The sequence below is a fragment of the Anomaloglossus baeobatrachus genome, chromosome 3 (assembly GCF_048569485.1).
Source record: "Anomaloglossus baeobatrachus isolate aAnoBae1 chromosome 3, aAnoBae1.hap1, whole genome shotgun sequence".
Lineage (NCBI taxonomy): Eukaryota > Metazoa > Chordata > Amphibia > Anura > Aromobatidae > Anomaloglossus > Anomaloglossus baeobatrachus.
Window position 1 is genome coordinate 197566087 of NC_134355.1, and position 23568 is coordinate 197589654.

General features: G+C 43.6%; 1 protein-coding gene across 1 annotated transcript in view; it reads left to right on the top strand.

Moving 5' to 3' along the window:
* Positions 1–23568, top strand: part of IPCEF1 (interaction protein for cytohesin exchange factors 1) — a 419927-nt gene that overhangs the window by 57151 nt on the left and 339208 nt on the right. Inside the window, exon 2 of the mRNA XM_075339684.1 lies at positions 510–541. Within this exon, the coding sequence (XP_075195799.1) occupies positions 515–541 (27 nt within the window). The 5' untranslated portion in view covers positions 510–514. The remainder of the gene's footprint in view (positions 1–509; positions 542–23568) is intronic.

Below are 23568 nucleotides of genomic sequence, written 5' to 3' on the forward strand. Positions count from 1 at the left end.
ACCCCATATGAGAGCAGCATGAAGTAGGGGCAGAGACTCTGATTCCAGCGTTGTGTCACTTATTGGGCTACTTTCTGCACTTTTAATAAAATAACAGTTTTTCTTGCTGCATATTTAGCAGTTCTCTGAATGCTGAGGTCTCTATAACCATGTACACTATGTATAGTCAGAAAGCTGGCAATCAGTGGTGGGGGCAGGATTATATAGAGATTATGAAAATGGAGAAATACATGGTGGCAGGTTTACTAGACGTCAAGTGATAATCTTCTAATAACAATACAATGATTTTTTTACAAACTACAACAAGCATCGTAGTAAGTTACACATCACTGGAATCAGGGTCTCAGATTCCCTTTAAAGTCTGTTTTAACAAAAAAAAAAATTTTATTTTGTTTTCTTATTCTATGGCCTGTCATTTTGGAAGTATATGTATGTAGAACCAAAAACATACTAATTTAAAAATCATAAATGTTTTTTAAATAGTTGCTGTTCATTTTGTTTTATTGCAGGTGAGATGATGGCTTCAGAGGGGACTGAAGAGGTGAGCGTCACAATGTGATATATAAATACATGCATGACATTAGTTTTATAGCTTTTTATTGAAAACATTTCTCTTAAAGGGAACCAATCATCAGGATTTTCGTATATAACCTAAAGCCAGTGCTATACTGGCTCTATCAGGCTGCTTATCTACATACCATTAGTGGTCCGTTCGGATATTTAGGCTTTCAAATCCAAGAAAGTAAACTTTAAAAAATCATCAGCTACTTGATTGGCATTTGCAATGCAGCAGATAATGTATATGTATATGTATGTATATGTATATGTATTCCTGCCCCCCTGCCGGTTGTTCCTCCTTCTCTCTGTTCTCTATGATAAGTATTATACAAACAATTCACTTTGCTGAAGGACCTGTGTGTGGTTATACCCACATACAATCTGATTTTCTGAATTTTATTTTTGATATTCTATCTCTCAGTGTTAAAATTAACCTACCCTTACAATTATAGACTGTTCATGTTTTTGTCAGTAGGCAAACTTACAAAATCAGCAAGGGATCAAATAATTATTTCCTGCACTGTACATGAGATTTGGAAAGAGCTTGTGACATTGCCCCAAGGAACATGCTTACAAGATAAGAGAGAGGATTATTCTGGCACCCAGAATCAGACTGGGTTTGCAGGACTGAACCGCGAGCGCCTACTGATTGCCCTGCAATCGCGATTCAGTTTATGGCAACTGCGGACAGGCCGAACTCCGAAGCTGTCACCTGAGCTCCGCAGTTCAGCCTGGCCTGTCCGTAGCTGTGACATGAACTGAACCGCAATCGCTAGTGAATCAGTCGGCGCTCACGGTTCAGTCTTGCAAACCCCGAGTTCAGTCCATGCTGCACTCCGGAGCTCAGGTGCGAGCTTCAGAGTTCAGTGCAGGTAACTGCAGCTAGGCCTGGTATTAATGGAGGTTCCTTCGGTAGCCAGTCCGACACTGCTGGCACCACCAGACTAGTCCTCTTAGATTTGTATATCAGTTTATGGGGACTAGGGAGGATGACAGTTTCCATTCCTTCATTTTTAGAATGTTTTACAGGGTCCTTCACATAGTATATTTGGTTAAAGGAAAACTAAATATAAAGTTACATTTCAGTAGCTTAAACAATCGTAGCAATAATCACTAACACATGGATGAAAATATTCGTAAATGTTTTCTGAACTTATATATGTGATGTAAATAGTGACATTTTTCTGTCCCCTGCGTTATTTCATTGCCATGTGAAAGTATTACCCCGGAACTCTGTATTAGAGAAATTGGGCATCACCCTAAAGGGTACTTTACACGCTGCGATATCGGTATCGATATCACTAGCAAGCGTACCCGCCCCTGTTGGTTGTGCGACATGGTCAAATCGCTGCCCGTGGCGCACAACATCGCTTACACCCGTCACACGGACTTACCTTCCCTGCGACGTCGCTCTGGCCGACGAACCGCCTCCTTTCTAAGGGGGCAGTTTGTGCGGCGTCATAGCGACGTCACACGGCAGCCGTCCAATAGAAGCGGAGGGGCGGGGATGAGCGGGCGGAAGATTCCACCCATCTCCTTCCTTCCCCCTTTACGGTGGACGCAGGTAAGGAGATGTTCGTCGTTCCTGCGGTGTCACATGTAGCGATGTGTGGTGCCGCAGGAACGACGAACAACATCGTACCTGCAGCAGCGACGATATTAAGGAAAGGAGCGATGTGTCAACGATCAACGATTTTTGACGTTTTTGCGATCGTTGATCGTCGCTCCTTGGTGTCACACGCTGCGATGTCGTTAACGGCGCCGGATGTGCATCACTACCGACGTGACCCCGACGATATATTGTTAGCGATGTCGCAGCGTGTAAAGCACCCTTTAGTCTACACTCAGACATTCATTTAAACCCCTTAACGACCGCGGGCTGTAATGGTACTTCCTAAGCCATACAGTTGTAATCACCAACGGCTGCTGCGGGCAGGCAGCTGTGAGTGCTGCACATTCCAGTTGATTTAAACTGCTGACATGTGTGCCTGACAGGCATGGGTGAATTCACGATCAACTTGCGCCTGTTAACCCCTTAAATCGCATTGTCAAATTGTGACAGAGATTTAAATCCCCGTCGCAGTAAATCTTCACTCACCCAGCACTGTGATGTGATCCCTGTGAGCCGATGGTTGCCATGGTATAGAAAAATAGGGTGCACAGCCCAAGCATTACTCAAAACTGGGTGCAGCCTCCTGCATGATAAGAAAATAAAATGAGGAAGAGGAAAGCTTATGCATAATGGATGCACACACCAAATATGCAACCATAATATAAAGAACAATTTTGAATGTATAACAATTTTTATTAAATCCAAAGAACACACCAATAACAATTAAAATAAATTGAAATCACAGTTCATGCTAAACGACACCTCAAAAAATGTTGAATACCATTCATATGGTAATTATCAACAGATAAATAATCTGTGCTAATCAAAGATCCCCATGATCTAGATGATTGACCTCATGTGGTATGTATAATAACATATGTTGTTACCAGAGTTTACTAATACAGGTAGCTGGGCCTATAATGGTAGCCATGGTAACACATGTGATGACTCCTGCAGCTAGCATGACTCACTTACTGTTTCACCCGGCTGAGTGCTGCCAGTAACAAGAGGTATTTCTGGTGATCACAGCTGTGAAAATTAAAGGGTTAAAAAACCCCACACATTTGGTATCTCCGTGTACAGAAAGGCCCGATCTATCAAACTATAAAATCAATTAATGTGATCAGTAAATGGCTTGGCGGCAAAAAAATTCCAAACGCCAAAATTGTTTTTTGATTACCGCAAATTTTGTGCAAAATGCAATAACAGGTGATCAAAACAAAATATCTGCACAAAAATGGTACCATTAAAAATGTCAGCTTGAGACACAAAAATAAACCTAAGGCTGCTTTCACACATCCGTTTTTTGCAGTGCGGCACAATACGGCACTTTGCGGGAAAACCGCATCCGTTTTTTTTTGCCGCCAGGTACAGTTTTTCCTCATATACTTTTATTAGCGCCGGATTGTGCCGCATGGCCTTGCGTTGCGTCCGGTTTTTGCCATATGCGGCATATTTGGCCGATGCGGCGGCCAGATGAAACGTTGAAGCGAACGTTTTTGTCTGCGGCGAAAAAATGCATCGCGCCGGAACCGGCGAAATGCAAGCCTATGGACGCCGGATGCGTCCATAGGCTTTTTCGCAAGAATAATGGCGAAAAAAAAAACGGAAAGCGAAAAATCGACCAGTCGTGAAGGGGTTAAATCCCTCAATCCCCCCTTTTATTACACATATAAAACATATAAATAAACTGGAGGACAAGGAGTAAATGCTACAACAATTAATTTTTATTGTATAAATATCTCACCATAAGAAAGTGCAAAGTGCTTATTACAAGAATACAATCATAAAATCATAACGTGCATGCTAGAGATGATGAGGTAGATACCAGTAACCCCTAAGGGGAACCCAGGTGAAGATGTAGATGGTCAATGATAGAAAAATTATTATAAAATAAGGGGGACTATTTCAAATAGAAAATCATATATAGATAATCATAAATTAGAATAAAATAGGGAGTGAGAGGGATATTCCTCTGTTTGTAAAGACCCTAATGATACTCAAAAAAGTACACAAAGCGATGTTAATAATATTAAGGCTAAACAGTGGCTCATATAAATCGCTATGGAGATAGTATATAACTTACATATCAAAGGGTCGCTGGGCACCTGGGGTCACAGGGGGAAAAGCGCTCCGTGCCAAGGAGCTCCCCTACGTATGTTTCGCAGGGTTAAAAAACGGTTACTCACTTCCTCAGGATGGGCCAGAGGCTGGAGCAGTAAAGGGCAGAGAGCTCCACTCCGACTCAGACGCTAGCAAGGTAGAGGTGGGGTACTGGTATGGGCTGGTATCATCAAAGATGAACTTGTGGGACCTTTTCGGGTTGAGGATGAAGTGAAGCTCAACTCCCAGACCTACTGCTAGTTTCTGGAAGACAACTTCTTCAAGCAGTGGTACAGGAAGAAGTCGGTATCGTTCAAGAAATACCTGATTTTCATGCAGGACAATGCTCCATCACATGCATCCAACTACACCACAGTGTGGCTGGCCAGTAAAGGTCTAAAAGATGAAAAAATAATTACATGGCTCCCTTGTTCACCTGATCTGAACCCCATAGAGAACCTGTGGTCCTTCATAAAATGTAAGATCTACAGGGAGGGAAAACAGAACACCTCTCGAAACAGTGTCTGGGAGACTGTGGTGGCCGCTACACGCAGTGTTGATCGCAAACAGATCAAGCAACTGACAGAATCTATGGATGGTGGCTGTTGAGTGTCATCATAAAGAAAGGTGGCTATATTGGTCACTAATTTTTTTGGGTTTTGTTTTTGCATGTCAGAAATGTTTATTTCTAAATTTTGTGCAGTTATATTGGTTTACCTGGTGAAAATAACGGGTGATCAGCTGATCACTCACAGTAGCCGGCCGCCGGGTGATCAGCTGATCGTTCGATCGCCGACAATGTGTGCGGGGGGTGGAGTGCGAAGTGGGTGGAGCCGAGCGGGGTCATGGCTGAGCCACGGGGACTGCATCACTGGGGGACAGGTGAGTGAGTGTGTGTGCGATTGTGTGTGTGTGTATACATACGGAGTGCGGGAGGGGGCGGAGCCGAGCGGGGAAGTGTCGGGCTCCCGGCACACGTAACCAGGGTTCCTTGGTTACCCGATGTGTACCCTGGTTACGGGTGCAGGGAGCCAGAGAGAGCATGCGCAGTGAAATCCAAAGGATTCCGCTGCTCAAAAAAACATTACATGCTGCGTTCCTTCCGCCTGACGCAGCATCAAAATAACGGCGCTGCGTCATCCGGCGGATGCAACGCTGACACTTGCGTTACAGTGCGTCATCCATACAAGTCTATGGAGAATAGTGCAGTGCGTTAACGGACTGCGCTATTCTCCATAATGACGGACTCCGCTGAACGCAAGTGTGAAAGTACCCTAACTAGAAAGCACAATCACAGGCAAAACAAGGGGTAAATACCACAAAAGATCCCATCATAGGTGTAATTACCTGTCGCCATTGAACCACTGCTGAGCCACACCAACACGTGTTTCGGCCGTAGCCTTCGTCAGGGTGGTGAATTTATTAATTTACACTTTAAATGTAACTGTAGTTTTAATTTTTATTTCATAAATCAATAGTACACATGACAATATTTTATGAGACAAATCTGCTTCTTTCTCTGCAACAATGGCTCAGTCTTTATCAAAATTCTCAATTCTGAGGTAAAATCTGTATTCAGTGAAGACTTTCCCATTACTGAGATAGGAGATGGCAGCTGTTACTGGTGAGATTCTATGACGATGGGAGGAAGGATGAGCTATAGACAGAGGGAGGAGCTAGAGGCAGAGGGAGGAGCTAGAAGTAGAAGGAGGAGTTAGAGGCAGAGGGAGGAGCTAGAGGCAGAGGGAGGAGCTAGAGGCAGAGGGAGGAGCTAGAGGCAGAGGGAGGGGCTAGAAGCAGAAGGAGGAGTTAGAGGCAGAGGGAGGAGTTAGAGGCAGAGGGAGGAGTTAGAGGCAGAGCTCTGCCGCATCCTTCCTTTTCTATCTACATAGAATCATCAGTAACAGCTGCCGTCTCCTCTCAGTAATGGGAAGTCCTCACTGAAAACAGATTTTATCTCAGAATTTAGAATGTGATAATGACTGATCAATTCTGGCAGAGAAAGATGAAAATTTGTCTGATAAGATTTATTACAAAGCTGCTTATTTTTACCTGTATAATTAATTTATGAAATAAAAATGAAAGACGGTTACACTTTAACAATGACTCAAAAAAATGTATGAAATATGGATGGAACACTGAAGTATGCCCTCGATCTCGGACTGGGGTACCTGGGGCCCTCAGTTGGAATGTATTCCACAGACAGGACCCACCCCACTGCTGCTTTACATGGAAATTTTACCTGTTCATACTTAAGCATCATTCACATGTAGACAATACAGTGTGTAAAACAGCGTATGCCTCTTCGTGAATTTGGCAGGTTTTTTTCCGCTTCCATGCACCAACACAAGAAATGTTCTGCAGTCAGGGACTGAATTACCATCTGTTATGTTTACGCCACTTTTGTGGAGTAAATTATGTAGCGTTTTAGCTGTGCTCGATTATTTCCCATTTCCTTGAAGCTTCTCTGCCTTCTTTTTTAACAGTTTGTGCAATTGACTAGAACAGATCTAAAAAAAACAACGGCAGAAAAATGTTGTAATGTTTCATACAGTTTCACACTAGAACTCTGGTGAAAACTGTTTAATGAGTCTGTGTGTATAAGGAGAGACCTGCCAGTCAGCTAGAGAGAAGTCAGGGCTCTGCCTCGGTCATTAGTCATCTCAGTCTCCCAATACTTGTTTAAAATATGCTAACTTTGAAATGATGCAGTGTTTCACCGTAAAACATAAATACCTGTAATGATGAAGCTCTCTGATTCATGCTGTCTGTGGTTCACGCAGCATGAATTACCTGATAGATTCCCATTAAAGGAACCTGACAGCAGGATCAACACCTATAGCATAATTACATGGCTGGATTTGTGTTTAAAAGTTCATTTCAGACAACCCCATTGTGTGGGGCAAATTTACAGTATATTGTGATATTTAATTTATTAAACTTCTTTCGACACATATTCAAATGTTGTCACGCTCCCGGTGTCCCAGCAGCGCTCCTTACCTACTAAGCCGGTCTCACCATCCAGGCACCGCTCCGTAACCACTGAGCCAGTCACACCTGCGTCACGCCACTGCTCTGTACCCACTGATCCAGCCTCGCCAGCGTACCACCGCTCCTTCCTCACTGGTCCAGTCCATGCGTCCACCGGTCACGCCTGCCATTCCCGCTCAGGCTCCCCAGAGTCCTGTTCCTGGTCTCAGGAGTCTGATTCTGACTAATGTTCTGTATAGGACCGGGCCGCGCCCACTCACCTGGTCTTATAGCCCCAGCACTGCTGCAATAGGAAATGACCTGAGGCTGTGCTGAGTATATAAGACCGCCCTCTCCATGTGGGCGGCGCCTGATCATCGCTTGTGTTTCTATGCCTTGTCTTGTGAGCTAAGTGCTCAGGTCTTTGTTCCTGTTTCCTATTACTGCCTTAAAGTACGCTGTGACCTTAGTGACCTGGTCCTGTCTTTGCTTCCTGATACCTGCACCCGTTCCTGCCACGCCAGTGCTCCGGCTGCCGTGTACCTTGCCCTCCAGGTGGGGTGCTCGGCCCAGTGGATCCACCTCCTGGGCCTACCAGTCCTCCCCAGCCCTCACAAATGTCCAGACTAAACAAAAAGGCATGCACTACACATTGCCCAGTACTCCTCTGTTTGCGAATAGCATGTCCACTGAGGCGTCACTGACATTCTTGAGCCATCCTTACATTCTCCTTCAGGAACTTTGAAACCTGCTGTAAGAAGATGAACATACTGCCCACGTTCCCTATTGAAGTCAGCAGTGTTATTAGAATGTGAATTGGGACATACATTAGGAATGTTGGAGTGTATTTTTTTTACATTAGGGTAAGTGTACCACCCCGGGGCTGGGCCGGCTGCCGAGCCGCTCAGATCCGTGCTCGTCAGTGGGTGGCTCGAGCTCTCCACGGACCTGGGGGTCACGTTGCTCTGAAAGGGGGTTGGCGCTACACGTAGGGACTTTGGTGGGGAGATCCACGGCCGGAGCCACGGTGTTTGGAGGGGATTTAAGTTCGTAACGCCACCCACGGGTTGTGGTGACTGGATGGACACCACCGCTGCTGTTGACTAGGCCTCCCGGGGACGGTGTTGCGCAGCTTGGTGTTGACCCCTCCGTGGGTAGGGGAATGATGGTCCCGGGAGCCCGAGGGAGGTGCTGAGGCGAGGAAGTGGGTGCGTGCTGGGGTGTCGGTGCGGTGCGGCACGGTGCACGGCCCGAAGGCACTGGTGTACTCACTATGATAAAACACACTGGAGTCTCTGGTAAACCAAACAAGATGGTGAACGGTGCCCGCAGCGGCTGCAGTTTTCTCCCCTTAATAGGTTGATGGCTTCCGCCTTTCTCCTGCACCTCACTTGTGTAATCTGTATTGACTCCTATGCCTGAGCAACGGTAGTCCGCTCCCCGGCTTGGTTTGTGCCAGGGGAGCCCTCTTTGCCCGCAGACGCTGGCCCCTTGGGTCTCTATGCCTGAGTGGTGGCGTTACCCTGTATGGTTGGGCTGTTGTCTTCAGATGGGTCTTAGGTGGGATAGGTCCTTAAGTCCAGTCCTCAATCAGTTGATTTGACTCAGCCCTGTTGGTACTGGGCCTCGTACTGGGTCTGACTACCCCTCCTGGTGCTCCGGTTTCCGAACGGTTCCCCGGTTCGGTACCGGCGGGCCACCACCAGTCCCCGGTCCCTACGGTTCCACCGGCTGTAATCACAGCTCCTGCAGGCAGCCACCACCGTCTGCCTCCTTGCCAGAGGTGGCTGGGCTCCAACCCAGACACCTGAGTAGACTTTTGGCAGGCCTGGTCGCAGGTCTGCCCTTGAACTTGACGACTCCACTCCACTCTACTAAGATAATCTAATCTCGTGTTTTTCCCGCCTCCAGGCCTGTGAACTCCTCGGTGGGCGGAGCCAACCACCTGGATCCAACCCCCTGGTGTGGACATCAAACCTGGAGGGAGGTGACAAGGTTTTGTAGTTTGGCTGCTGTCACCCTTTTAGGGAGGGGGGGTGTCTACCTGGGATGACCTGGCTAGTCCAGGGCGTCACATAAGATGGAGTTAATGTTTGGGAATAACCCAGAGGGGGAGGTGCTAAATTGAAGGGACAGTGATGGTTTCCTATCAGGAGAGCAGATAGAGCTCATCTTTCAGTAGTGACAGACCTAAGGTCTGACTAGTGAGCAGAGCCTCATGACAAGGGTGCCCCTGATTTGAGAATCAAATATCCAGCATCAAGGAGGATAAAAATAAAACTTGTATTTATTTGTATGAGTATAAAAACATACAGACTGTTGCCATTGCCATGAATAAGACTCTCTGGTCGAAACGCGTCGGATAGATCCACTTTTTGCACTTGTGCCTCTGTGTCCACTGCACAGTCTGTATGTTTTTATACTCATACAAATCAATACAAGTTTTATTTTTATCCTCGTTGATGCTGGATATTTGATTCTTGCTGCCTTCGTCTCCGCCCGGGCCAGGGCGTTCCTTGCATCGGTGCAGAGTCCAGGAGTGAAGAGGGGTGAGCTGACAAATTTCTCTTTCCTGATTTGAGAATGTGACGCCCTGGCACCGCCAGGTGGTCACACACCAATTAGGCCCCCGCATAACACCTTCCCTCACAGGGTTACACCAAAGCCGACAAAACCCTAGTCACCCCCCCAGGATAGGAAAGGCACACCAGTGGTTGAGACCAGGCGGAAGGAAAACGCCCCCCTAGGGGTCTGGAGAACTCGGGGCAGGAAACGAGGAGTTAGAAGTTAGAGTGGAGTGGAGAGGAGTTGAAAGTGAGGTGCTGAGGAGAAAGTCAAGTTCAAGTGAAGCCAGAGAGGAAAGGCGTCGGTGTTGGAGCCCCGGCGTGCTGGCTAGGTGGCAGACGGTGGTCCGTGTCCGTCAGGATACGGGGAGATGGCTGCCGGAGATCCGAGGTGAACCAGGACAGGGTAGGAGCCTGCCGGTACCGATACCGGAGAACCGACCCGGAAATCGTTCACAGAGGGGGTACCTGGACCCTGAAGCAGAGTTCAGAACCACCCACTTTGTTAATTAACCAGTTGAGGACAGGATTACAGGTCCTGTCCCACCCAAAGTCCCAAAAGCAGACCAGCAGCCCACCGCGGGGGATAGGGCATCCGCCAGGGCCTCTTTAGATCCCACGGGTCAGCGTCTGCGAGCAAGGCTCCCACCCGTAGTTCTGGGAGAGGACTCCCGTGTTCTATACCGAGGAGTCCAAGGAGAACTAAAACAAGTGCAGAGAGTGACACAGACCATCACCCCGGGTGAGGGACCAGAATACACCCGACCGCGGCGGCCGGCCACCAACACCTTGGTTTACCGTTGGACTTGTGTGATTCATTTGACTGTGAGTACACTGACATTCCCTGGTTCGACCGGGTGCACCGGCCCCTGCAGTCACCATCCTCAGCACAGAGACACTGGGCCCCGGGGCATCCATCCCTACCCACGGAAAGGATAATACCCAGCTGCCATCCCATCGCCCCGGGTGCTCCCCAACAGCAGCGGTGGAGCTACATCTCACCACACACCGTGAGTGGCATCACGCAGTGCGTACAGCAATCCCCGTACATATACAGTACAGACCAAAAGTTTGGATACACCTTCTCATCTCTAGAACAACTGTTAAGAGGAGACTTTGTGCAGCAGGCCTTCATGGTAAAATAGCTGTTAGGAAACCACTGCTAAGGACAGGCAACAAGCAGAAGAGACTTGTTTGGGCTAAAGAACACAAGGAATGGACATTAGACCAGTAGAAATCTGTGCTTTGGTCTGATGAGTCCAAATTTGAGATCTTTGGATCCAACCACCGTGTCTTTGTAGAAAAGGTGAACGGATGGACTCTACATGGCTGGTTCCCACCGTGAAGCATGGAGGAGGAGGTGGGGTGGTGTAGGGGTGCTTTGCTGGTGACACTGTTGGGGATTTATTCAAAAGTGAAGGCATACAGAACCAACATGCCTACCACAGCATCTTGCAGCTGTGTGCTATTCCATCCGGTTTGCGTTTAGTTGGACCATCATTTATTTTTCAACAGGACAATGACCCCAAACACACCTCCTGGCTGTGTAAGGGCTATTTGACCAAAAAGGAGAGTGATGGGGTGCTACGCCAGATGACATGGTCTCCACAGTCACCAGACCTGAACCCAATCGAGATGGTTTGGCGTGAGCTGGACTGCAGAGTGAAGGCAAAAGGGCCAACAAGTGCTATGCATCTCTGGTAACTCCTTCAAGACTGTTGGAAAACCATTTCCGGTGACTAGCTCTTGAAGCTCATCAAGAGAATGCGAAGAGTGTGCAAAGTAGTAGTGAAAGCAAAAGGTGGCTACTTTGAAGAACCTAGAATATAAGACATATTTTCAGTTGTTTCACACTTTTTTAAGTATTTCATTCCACATGTTTTAATTCATAGTTTTGATGCCTTCAATGTGGATCTACAATTTTCAGAGTCCTGAAAATAAAGAAAACTCTTTGAATGAGAAGGTGTGTCCAAACCTTTGGTCTGTACTGTACGTCCCCTTTTATTTGAAGTGTCCGCGTGACCCCCGAGTACAGAAGAATCCCTCGAGCCACACTGCGGATCCGGATCCGAGCAGCCCAACTGCTGACGCGGGGGCGGCACAAGAAGAGTCAAAGGTAGAATATAGCATGATTCAAAGTCCCGAGAGAGAGAACTGACCAAAGTACAGAGAGACCGACTGTAAACGGCTACTTGGACAAGACACCTAGCAATACAGCTCCGGGTTTACAACTCAGACAGGCAACGGGCCAGAATGGAACACAGAATGTCAGAGAAAGTGAGTGCCCTGGGTGGCAGTTCCTTATGCATCAGCAAGCTAGAAGCTAAGTTCAGCCATATTGGCAAAACAGTTCTTTTGACAGGAATATAGGACGAGGAATCGTGGGTTGACGATAAGACTTTCACTAACTGGAATGTTGTGCTATGCTGGGTTGTGGTGAAGGAAGCGAGAAGGCAAAACTAAATGAAGTTGAAGATCTAAAGAAGCTATGTGTAGAGATACTCTGTGTTGAAAAGACAAGGTACGAAAAGTTATGTACCCGCAATGTATTGTACATAGTTATCTTCAAGTGGCTGTTGAGTAAAAGACTGTTTTTGAAGATAGTAATGTTTATTCACTTATATAGTGCCATTAATTCCAATAGCACTTTAAAACTTCAGCAACAGTTTCAGTTGGGGCTCATTATCTAAATTCCCTATCAGTATGTCTTTGGAGTGTGAGAGGAAACTCACACAAACACAGGAAGAACATAAACTACTTGCAGATGTTATCATTGATGGGATTTGAACCCAGGACCCCAGCGCTGCAAGACTGCAGAGCTAACCACTGGGCCATTATGCCACCCATAGATCTGGTGGTCTCCCTCACTGAGCTCATCAGGACCTACTCCTGGCCAGTCCAAGCCATTAACATCATACAACCTGCAAGGGCGTTATATCCCCATTGCACAAGTCCACAACCCCTAGCCGGGAACCCCTCTCTCATGTAATATGGTGGGGGCATAAGAGATGATTATCTCATCATTCTATGACATGTTACATTTGGCAAAGTAGGCAGGAGAGAACCTTGTGACTGTAAGATCAAAATTATGCAGGGAAGGGTAGAGTTGCATGAAGCATGGCTACCGTTACGTGGTCTAAGATGGCACCAATTACAAACTCCAAAATGTTGGTTAGTGAAGCACCACTGGATGAAAGTCCCACCCATCATGGGCATTGAAGGCATTAATTGGTGTGAAGATCCATCCAGCCCTCCAGAAGTTACATCCAAACTGAGGGTCTTCTTGAGAGGTGCCCACCCAAAGTACAAAATGCCTGCCCTAGTAGGACAAAGTGGAAGCAAAAGATTCACAAATCCGCGACTCCCCTACGTCATTGGCCAAGGATGGCTGAAATTGCTTTACTCCTGTAGTTTTGTTGCACATATTGTGTATCCCCCTACTGGATTGAGGCATTTTAAAGCCACAAGAGGGTTGTACACTATTCATTAAGAAATGAGCCCAATCAAGGATGAACTTTACTCCTATGGGACTGTGTGCCTGTCTCGTGAACAGGAGTGGAGTAAAAGAAATGTGTCTCTGTCCTTAGAAATTATGGGAGGACAATGTACTTTGCCTGTAATGCAGAGGGATACCCTTAGCGGGATAGATTGTGCCATGTTGTTTGCCTGAGGGCCTGTGCTGAAAGGTACCAAATCAACCCAAGAGACTGTTGCCTGGTTAGAAGAAAGGACTTATATGGTTGTGAATCAAGGGTCCTAACAAATAGGATCAGATGTAGGTCACTTCCAGAAAAGAAAAGAAAGAAGACTTTGTGTTGGATAATTTCATGTGTGTGGTGTGATGTCTTTCAGGTTTCCATATGGTTGAGGATTAAAAGGGTGAAATATATGAGGATGAACATACTGCCCACATTCCCCCTTTGAAACATCAGTATTATTATAATGTGTAATGTCAGTTGGGACAAGCATTAGTAATGTTGGAGTGTATTTTGTTTGACAGTAGTGTGAGATGGAGTTAATATTTGGGGTTTATCCAGAGGGGGAGGGTCTAGAGAGTGGGGACAGTGATGGTTTCCTCATAGCATATGGGGCTTAGGATGCAGTAGTGACTGGTCTAGTTTCTGAATGAGCAGAGACACCTGATGTGGGTGTACCTGACATGAAAAGAGACCAAGGTAGAAGGTAGAGTGATCAAGAGTACTGAAAGAATTGACCAGAGTACAGAGCAACCAACTTGAGACGGGTCCTGGGACAGGAAAACTAGCAATATGGCCCCAAGTTTAAAACTCAGAAGGTTAATGGGCCAGAATGAAACAAAGAATGTAAGACAAAGTAAGTGCCCCAGGCGGAGTTCCCTATGCGTCAGCAAGCTAGAAGCTAATTTCTCCCATATTGGCAAAACAGTTCCTTTGAGGGGAAGATAGGACGCTGAACCACAGATTGAAGATAAGACTTTCAGTAAATAGACTGTTGTGCTAAGCTGGGTTGCGGTGAAGGAAACAAGATTGGTGGAGGCAGGACTACATGAAGCTGAAGTAGAAAAGAGCCTGTGTTTACAGATGCTCTGTGTTGAAGAGAACATAAATGAAAACTTAAATGAAAACTATACTTTTCAAAGTTGTCTTCAAGTGGATATTCAGTAAAACACTGTTTTTAAAGAACTGGTGGTCTTCCTCATGGAGCTGTCCAACGTTTAGTCCTGGCCAGCTGAAGCCATAGGCATCATGTGACTTACAAGTGCGTAATGTCCCCATCGCACAAGTCCACACACCTAGCCGGGACCCCTTCTTTCATGTAACGTGTGGAGGCATAAAAGACAAGTACTTGCCTATGGCTACCTTCCCGTGCCATGTTACACTGCTGCTAGTGACTAACGCAACTTAGAGCTTGCACAGTGTAACCACAAGCCTCTGGCATGTAGGCAAAGATGCACTGTGCATGCCCTAAGTGACAGTATTCACAAGCATAAGCGAGATTTGAAAGTCCAGTCCAGTTTCCACTAGCTCTTTGAAGGCGTCGTTAAGGGAAACACCAGAACCCTTTATTTGATCTTATGCTCTCTGCATAATGACGCTAGTCCCCATGATGCTGCTGAAGTTGGTGATGATATCTACAAGAGTAGCTGCATGGAGTAGATTTTCTCTGATCTAGGCAGGAGTTTTTTTCAGTACATACATGCAACTTTGGACACTCAAGGCCACTTTACACGCAGTGACATCACTAGCGATGTCGCTGCCGATCACATCCGCCCCCGTCGTTTGTGCGTCACGGGCAAATCGCTGCCCGTGGCGCCTAATAACGCTAGAATCCGTCACACATACTTACCTTATTAGCGACGTCGCTGTGACGGTGCACGAACCTCCCCCTTAGAAAAGAGGCTGGTCGCCGGCCGGTGAACAGCCTCTTATCTAAGAGGGCGGTTCGTGTGGCGTCACAGCGACTTCACACGGCAGGTGTCCAATAGAAGCGGAGGGGCGGAGAGCGGCCACATGGAAGTCACGCCCACTTCGTTGCCGGAGGACTCAGGTATGGTGTTATTCGTCGTTCTTGGGGTGTCACATGTAGCGATGTGTGCTGCCTCAGGAACGACGAACAACCTGTGTCCAAAAGCAGCAACGATATTTGGGAAATGGACGACGTGTCAACAATCAACGATTTGGTGAGTATTTTGCATCGTTAGCGGTCGCTCGTATGTGTCACACGCAACGACATCGCTACATCGTTAGCGATGTCGTTGCGTGTAAAGCTCCCTTTAGTTATCCATATCTTTCACGGATACTTTTTTCTATATAGAAGAAGAAACGGATTTATTCTGACTCCAATCCTTTCTTTTCTGATATGGGGTAGTGTGGCCATTACATGGACAACATTATCATCATCTGTGCGCCTAATGTTGTGACTATGCCCCATCTCATTGAACACTTTAATAGTAACTAATATGGTATATTTTTAACTTACAAATGGAATAAGGATACTATTTTATTTTTGGATTTAATTATAATATCCAGTTGGACTAAAAACCATTGAAACTTGTACTTTTGTAAAACGATCTCAGTTGATAAGGTCAGGTCATCCTAGACACACAGGAATGAGTGTTCCAGTTGGCATATTGACTCACACTTAAACAGAATTATTCTCATAATGATCAATACTTAAAGAACACAAAATAAGTAAGTGAAAAGGAGATTTTATCGATGGATGCTCAAGAGGGCCAAAAATATTGTGCAATATACAGCAAGAATAGACGTGGTATTACTAAATAAAGCTTAAAAAACAAAACTCTGCAAAAAACTGTTTTAGTTAGCACATATAGTTGTGAACTTAATCATATTAAACCATCATTAAGAAATACATACCAATATTACATTGTGATGCTGCAATTTGTAACAATATACAAAATGGGTGTAATTTCCCTGCTAGGAAGCCTCATGCTTTAGCTGGAATGTTAGCACCTACATTAGTTATTACTAAAAAATGCAATAGAATGTGATTGTCATGCGTAGGGTTAGAACCCTTGAGCCCGTACTCTGTTCATCTGTCCTCTGAGCCACAGTAAATACACCTTTTCTCTGGGTGCTTATTATCTGTTATCCTTGCCTTAGTATGTTAATTTAACAGCCATTTTCATTTTCTCATTTGTCTGTCCAGTCACCTTTTGGGGTCCACTATATAAACCTTCTCCCAGCTGGAATTTTCTGCTGGTGATATTCTCATTTGCATGTCCAGCCATATTGAGGTTGTTTGTCACACAGTGAAAGACCGGCTAGGATTTTATCTCTATGCTTTTCACCCTGCACCTATCTTCTGCTTTCAGTTAGATAGTAGGTGGCATACTCTCTTGCAGTATGTGCTTTATCCTTACATTTGGTATTTCGTGGTTTGTTTTTTGTTACTCTGGGAACCCTTCCTATCTCAGCACTCCTTCCTTCCTGTAGGTATATTGCACTTTGGTCTGCTTTCCGATTACTTTGGAGGAACGGAAGTACCCAAAGGTTCTTCAGGCAGCATACGTCCGAGTTGCCGTAGTTTAGTCTGGGATTAATGCTATTCCAGCTCATGCAAGAACCACTAGGGATTCTGGGGTCCGAATCTTTAGTCTGTACAGGTACCAGCTGGGTTAGTTGCAGTATTTTCAGGGTTTTACCTATTTATCCCGTGTCAAGTGATTCTCAGTCATAACAGTGTCTTTCAATGAAAGGATTTTTATAAATGTGACATAAGCAATTGTGCTTCAGATAAATATATATGTAGTTGAAACATGTGCAATCTGTGATTGTTGATAAACATCATAACATAGTAAATCAATTTAGTAACCAGAGAAGTACATATATTATTTATTGCATCCAGTTCACACTATCATATTAAATACATTGGTTGTACAATCCAAAAAGTGAGACAGAGTTAACGAGCACCTTGGAGACTCCAATAACCCTAATGTAATAAATTCCTCTAACATATCTAAACACTTTTTAAACAAATATCAAGACAGCTAGGCTGGTAGCTGGTTTTACGTTTTTTCTAATTAGGCCCTAGGCGCACACTGCGTTTTTTGCCGCGGATTTTCCGCAGTTTTTGCTACAGAAATGCTGCAGAACATGTTCATAACCTTTCTGCAGTTCTTCCCCAGCAAAAGCTATGAGAAAAAAAAAAGCTGCGTTTTTTTACCTACAGGTTTTTGCTGCAGAATTTGTGCAGCAAAAAGAATGAGCATGTCACTTCTTTTCTGCAGGTACCTGCGGATTTTGCCATAGATAATAGTAAAAAACCGCAGGGACCAACCCTCGGAAAAACCGCAGCAAAACCGCGGCAAAACCGCGAGTGCATTATTAGCGCAGTTTTTGCTGCAAGTGCGGTATTCAGAGGGTGTGGATTTTTCTTAAGAAAAAGTTATTTCCCAGTGCGCACAGGGCTATAATATTTTATAATATGTTATAGAGAAAAAACCACAACAAAATCACACAATTCAGCTGCACACCGAGGGCAGAGTTTTCAGGAAATCAAATCTGCTTTGCTTGGAAATTTAATCCATGTTCACATGCAGCGTAATTGCTGTTTTTTTCTACTGGTTTTTTTTGCACAGAAATTCTGCTTTCTTTTACTGTCCAAGCAAATTAGATGTGATTTAATGAAAACTGCACCCACTGTGTATCTAAAAACGCTGTTGAACTCTATGGTTTAGGTGCTTTTTTTTTCTCCAGAGGCTTCTATGTGGAGCATAAAAAGCTGCAGTTACTTTTTTAATTGCAGAATCAAAGCTTTTCTGTACCAAAAAAAAACAACTTAAGAACGTGGCTTCACATCTGCACCAAAACCGCATCAAATAAGTTGGAAAATGCTTAAAAAATGCAGCAACAATGCAAAAAATCAGAGAAGAGTGGTATTGTGTAGTTAGGTGCACACACCTGCAGAAAACAAAACAACACAGGATTTATAAGGAGACATGGCCTTAGGCTGTGTCCGCACTTTGCGTCGATGTAGTTGCAGTTCTAAACGCATCCTTTGGCAGAAATTGCTTTTGCCAAAGTTGCTTTTGACCACAAAATCACTGTAAATATGCGTGCGTTTTTACCGCGTGTTAGCCGCACTTTTAGCGCTTTTTACCTGCTTTTCCACTGTTTAAAGTCAGATGCTTTTTGATTACAAAGACACTACTAAATAAAGTTTTGACATACAAACACTATGAAAAAAGGGGGAAAAAAATATAATTATTTAAATCATAACGAAAATAGTTATATTTAATATAATTATAGCGGTTTTATACTATTTATCGCTATAATTCCAATAAATTAATATTTTTCATTAATTTAATTGTCGGACTATGTGTGTGTATAAAGGGACATATCATTCCATTATTTTGATGTCAGACAAGCATGCGTTTTGGTAGTCCAAAACGCATGTTTTCAGCAGCTAAAAAGCATGTAAAACGCTGGAATTTTGATGTTGCTTGCTTTTTACAACTTCTCATTGACTTCAATGTTAGCAAAACGCAGCCCAAATGGCAAAAACAATTGACATGCTGCTTCTTTGAACGCAGAGTTTTTGGCCAAAATTATGCAAATTAAAGGCAGCGTTTTGAACTGCAAAGTGCGCACAAGAAATCTACTTTTCCCATAGACTTTGCTGGAAAATCAAAATGCATGCATTTTGGCATGAAAACGCTGCAGTTCAAAATGCTGCAGAAAAGCAGGTGAAAACGCAAAGTGCGGACACAGCCTTAGAGACACAAAAAAGACAGATACCATATATAGTAAAGCTACAGTTGAAACCAGAAGTTTACATACACTATCTAAAAAGACACATATGCATGTTTTTCTCACTATTTGACATGAAATCAGAATAAACCTTTCCTGTTTTAAGTCAATTAGGATTTTTAGGTCAATTAAGATTACCAAAATTACTTATTTTTGCCAAATGCCAGAATAATGAGAGAGAGAATGTTTTAATGCATTTTTATTGCTTTCAGCGAAGTCAAAAGTTTACGTACACTAAGAGTCCTATGCCTTTAAACAATATGGGACAGCCCATATGATGATGTTATGTCTTTTAAAGCTTCTGATAGGTTTATTCACAACATCTGAGTTAATAAGAGATATATGTATATGTATTTTAATGCACACCTGAAACACACTTCTTTCTGTAGCATCATGGGAAAGTCAAAAGAAATCAGCCAAGATCTCAGGAAGAGAATTGTGGACTTGCACAAGTCTGGTTCATCCTTGGGTGCAATTTCCAGATACCTAAAGGTGCTTCATTCATCTGTACAAACAATACTACACAAGCACAAACAAGATGGGAATGTCCAGCTGTCATACTGCTCAGGAAGGAGATGGGTTCTGTGTACTAGAGATGAACAAGCTTTGGTCAGACATGTGCATATCAACCCAAGAACAAAAGCAAGAGAGCTTGTGAAGATGCTGGCGGAAGCTGGTAAGATATTGTCATTATCCACAGTGGAATGAGTACTGTATCGACATGGGCTAAAAGAAAACTTGGCCAGGAAGAAGCCATTACTCCAAAAGAAACATAAAAAAAGCCATATTAATGTTTGCAAATGCACAAAAGAACAAAGACCTTAAGTTTTGGAGATATATCCTGCTGTCTGACAAAACTAAAATTGAACTGTTTGGCTATAATGACCATCATTACGTTTGGAGGAAAAAGGGAGACGCTTTGATGCCTAAGAATACCATCCCAACTGTGAAACACGGGGGTAGCAGAATCATATTGTGGGGTTGTTTAAATAGATGGCAACATGAGGAAAAAAGATTATGTGGCAACAATGAAGCAAGATCTCAAGACATCAGCCAGGAACCTAAAGCTTTGGTGGAAATGGGTCTTCCAATGCACAATGACCTGAAGCTACTGCAAAAATGGTTACAAAGTGGCTTAAGGATAATAAAGTTACTGTTTTGCAGTGGCCATCACAAAGCCCTGATCTTAATCCTATTGAAAATTTATGGGCAAAGCTGAAAAGGCAGGTGCGAGCAAGGTGACCTACAAACATGGCTCAGTTACTCCAGTTCTGCCAGGAGGAATGGGCCCAAATTCCTACAAACTATTGTGACAAGCCTGTGGAAGGATATCAAAGTCATACAGTTTAAAGGGAACCTGTCACATAGAATATGCATTCTGACCTATCAGCAGACGCATGTGTGCCCTAATTACACCTCCCTACCCATCCCTGTGTTGTAAAATTGTGTAATATGAAAGTAATAAAAAACGTTTTATTACTTCCATATTTCCTATGTAAATAGCAGGTTCTCTATCCCCATGGGCGTCTCATTGCCCCCTGGGTGTTTGCATACTTTCCATGGTATCATGCCCCTGTGGGCGTGATACCATAGATTCACATGAGCGATGTCCCCAGTCCGCTTCTTCAAATCCCGCGCATGTTTGCACTTACCATTCCCGCAACCTTTTGCACATGGCATGTCCAGCCATATTGAGGTTGTTTGTCACACAGTGAAAGACCGGCTAGGATTTTATCTCTATGCTTTTCACCCTGCACCTATCTTCTGCTTTCAGTTAGATAGTAGGTGGCATACTCTCTTGCAGTATGTGCTTTATCCTTACATTTGGTATTTTGTGGCTTGTTTTTCGTTACTCTGGGAACCCTTCCTATCTCAGCACTCCTTCCTTCCTGTAGGTATATTGCACTTTGGTCTGCTTTCCGATTACTTTGGAGGAACGGAAGTACCCGAAGGTTCTTCAGGCAGCATAGGTCCGAGTTGCCGTAGTTTAGTCGGGATTAATGCTATTCCAGCTCATGCAAGAACCACTAGGGATTCTGGGGTCCGAATCTTTAGTCTGTACAGGTACCAGCTGGGTTAGTTGCAGTATTTTCAGGGTTTTACCTATTTATCCCGTGTCAAGTGATTCTCAGTCATAACAGTGTCTTTCAATGAAAGGATTTTTATAAATGTGACATAAGCAATTGTGCTTCAGATAAATATATATGTAGTTGAAACATGTGCAATCTGTGATTGTTGATAAACATCATAACATAGTAAATCAATTTAGTAACCAGAGAAGTACATATATTATTTATTGCATCCAGTTCACACTATCATATTAAATACATTGGTTGTACAATCCAAAAAGTGAGACAGAGTTAACGAGCACCTTGGAGACTCCAATAACCCTAATGTAATAAATTCCTCTAACATATCTAAACACTTTTTAAACAAATATCAAGACAGCTAGGCTGGTAGCTGGTTTTACGTTTTTTCTAATTAGGCCCTAGGCGCACACTGCGTTTTTTGCCGCGGATTTTCCGCAGTTTTTGCTACAGAAATGCTGCAGAACATGTACATAACCTTTCTGCAGTTCTTCCCCAGCAAAAGCTATGAGAAAAAAAAAAAGCTGCGTTTTTTTACCTACAGGTTTTTGCTGCAGAATTTGTGCAGCAAAAAGAATGAGCATGTCACTTCTTTTCTGCAGGTACCTGCGGATTTTGCCATAGATAATGGTAAAAAACCACAGGGACCAACCCTCGGAAAAACCGCAGCAAAACCGCGAGTGCATTATTAGCGCAGTTTTTGCTGCAAGTGCGGTATTCAGAGGGTGTGGATTTTTCTTAAGAAAAAGTTATTTCCCAGTGCGCACAGGGCTATAATATTTTATAATATGTTATAGAGAAAAAACCACAACAAAATCACACAATTCAGCTGCACACCGAGGGCAGAGTTTTCAGGAAATCAAATCTGCTTTGCTTGGAAATTTAATCCATGTTCACATGCAGCGTAATTGCTGTTTTTTTCTACTGGTTTTTTTTGCACAGAAATTCTGCTTTCTTTTACTGTCCAAGCAAATTAGATGTGATTTAATGAAAACTGCACCCACTGTGTATCTAAAAACGCTGTTGAACTCTATGGTTTAGGTGCTTTTTTTTTCTCCAGAGGCTTCTATGTGGAGCATAAAAAGCTGCAGTTACTTTTTTAATTGCAGAATCAAAGCTTTTCTGTACCAAAAAAAAACAACTTAAGAACGTGGCTTCACATCTGCACCAAAACCGCATCAAATAAGTTGGAAAATGCTTAAAAAATGCAGCAACAATGCAAAAAATCAGAGAAGAGTGGTATTGTGTAGTTAGGTGCACACACCTGCAGAAAACAAAACAACACAGGATTTATAAGGAGACATGGCCTTAGGCTGTGTCCGCACTTTGCGTCGATGTAGTTGCAGTTCTAAACGCATCCTTTGGCAGAAATTGCTTTTGCCAAAGTTGCTTTTGACCACAAAATCACTGTAAATATGCGTGCGTTTTTACCGCGTGTTAGCCGCACTTTTAGCGCTTTTTACCTGCTTTTCCACTGTTTAAAGTCAGATGCTTTTTGATTACAAAGACACTACTAAATAAAGTTTTGACATACAAACACTATGAAAAAAGGGGGAAAAAAATATAATTATTTAAATCATAACGAAAATAGTTATATTTAATATAATTATAGCGGTTTTATACTATTTATCGCTATAATTCCAATAAATTAATATTTTTCATTAATTTAATTGTCGGACTATGTGTGTGTATAAAGGGACATATCATTCCATTATTTTGATGTCAGACAAGCATGCGTTTTGGTAGTCCAAAACGCATGTTTTCAGCAGCTAAAAAGCATGTAAAACGCTGGAATTTTGATGTTGCTTGCTTTTTACAACTTCTCATTGACTTCAATGTTAGCAAAACGCAGCCCAAATGGCAAAAACAATTGACATGCTGCTTCTTTGAACGCAGAGTTTTTGGCCAAAATTATGCAAATTAAAGGCAGCGTTTTGAACTGCAAAGTGCGCACAAGAAATCTACTTTTCCCATAGACTTTGCTGGAAAATCAAAATGCATGCATTTTGGCATGAAAACGCTGCAGTTCAAAATGCTGCAGAAAAGCAGGTGAAAACGCAAAGTGCGGACACAGCCTTAGAGACACAAAAAAGACAGATACCATATATAGTAAAGCTACAGTTGAAACCAGAAGTTTACATACACTATCTAAAAAGACACATATGCATGTTTTTCTCACTATTTGACATGAAATCAGAATAAACCTTTCCTGTTTTAAGTCAATTAGGATTTTTAGGTCAATTAAGATTACCAAAATTACTTATTTTTGCCAAATGCCAGAATAATGAGAGAGAGAATGTTTTAATGCATTTTTATTGCTTTCAGCGAAGTCAAAAGTTTACGTACACTAAGAGTCCTATGCCTTTAAACAATATGGGACAGCCCATATGATGATGTTATGTCTTTTAAAGCTTCTGATAGGT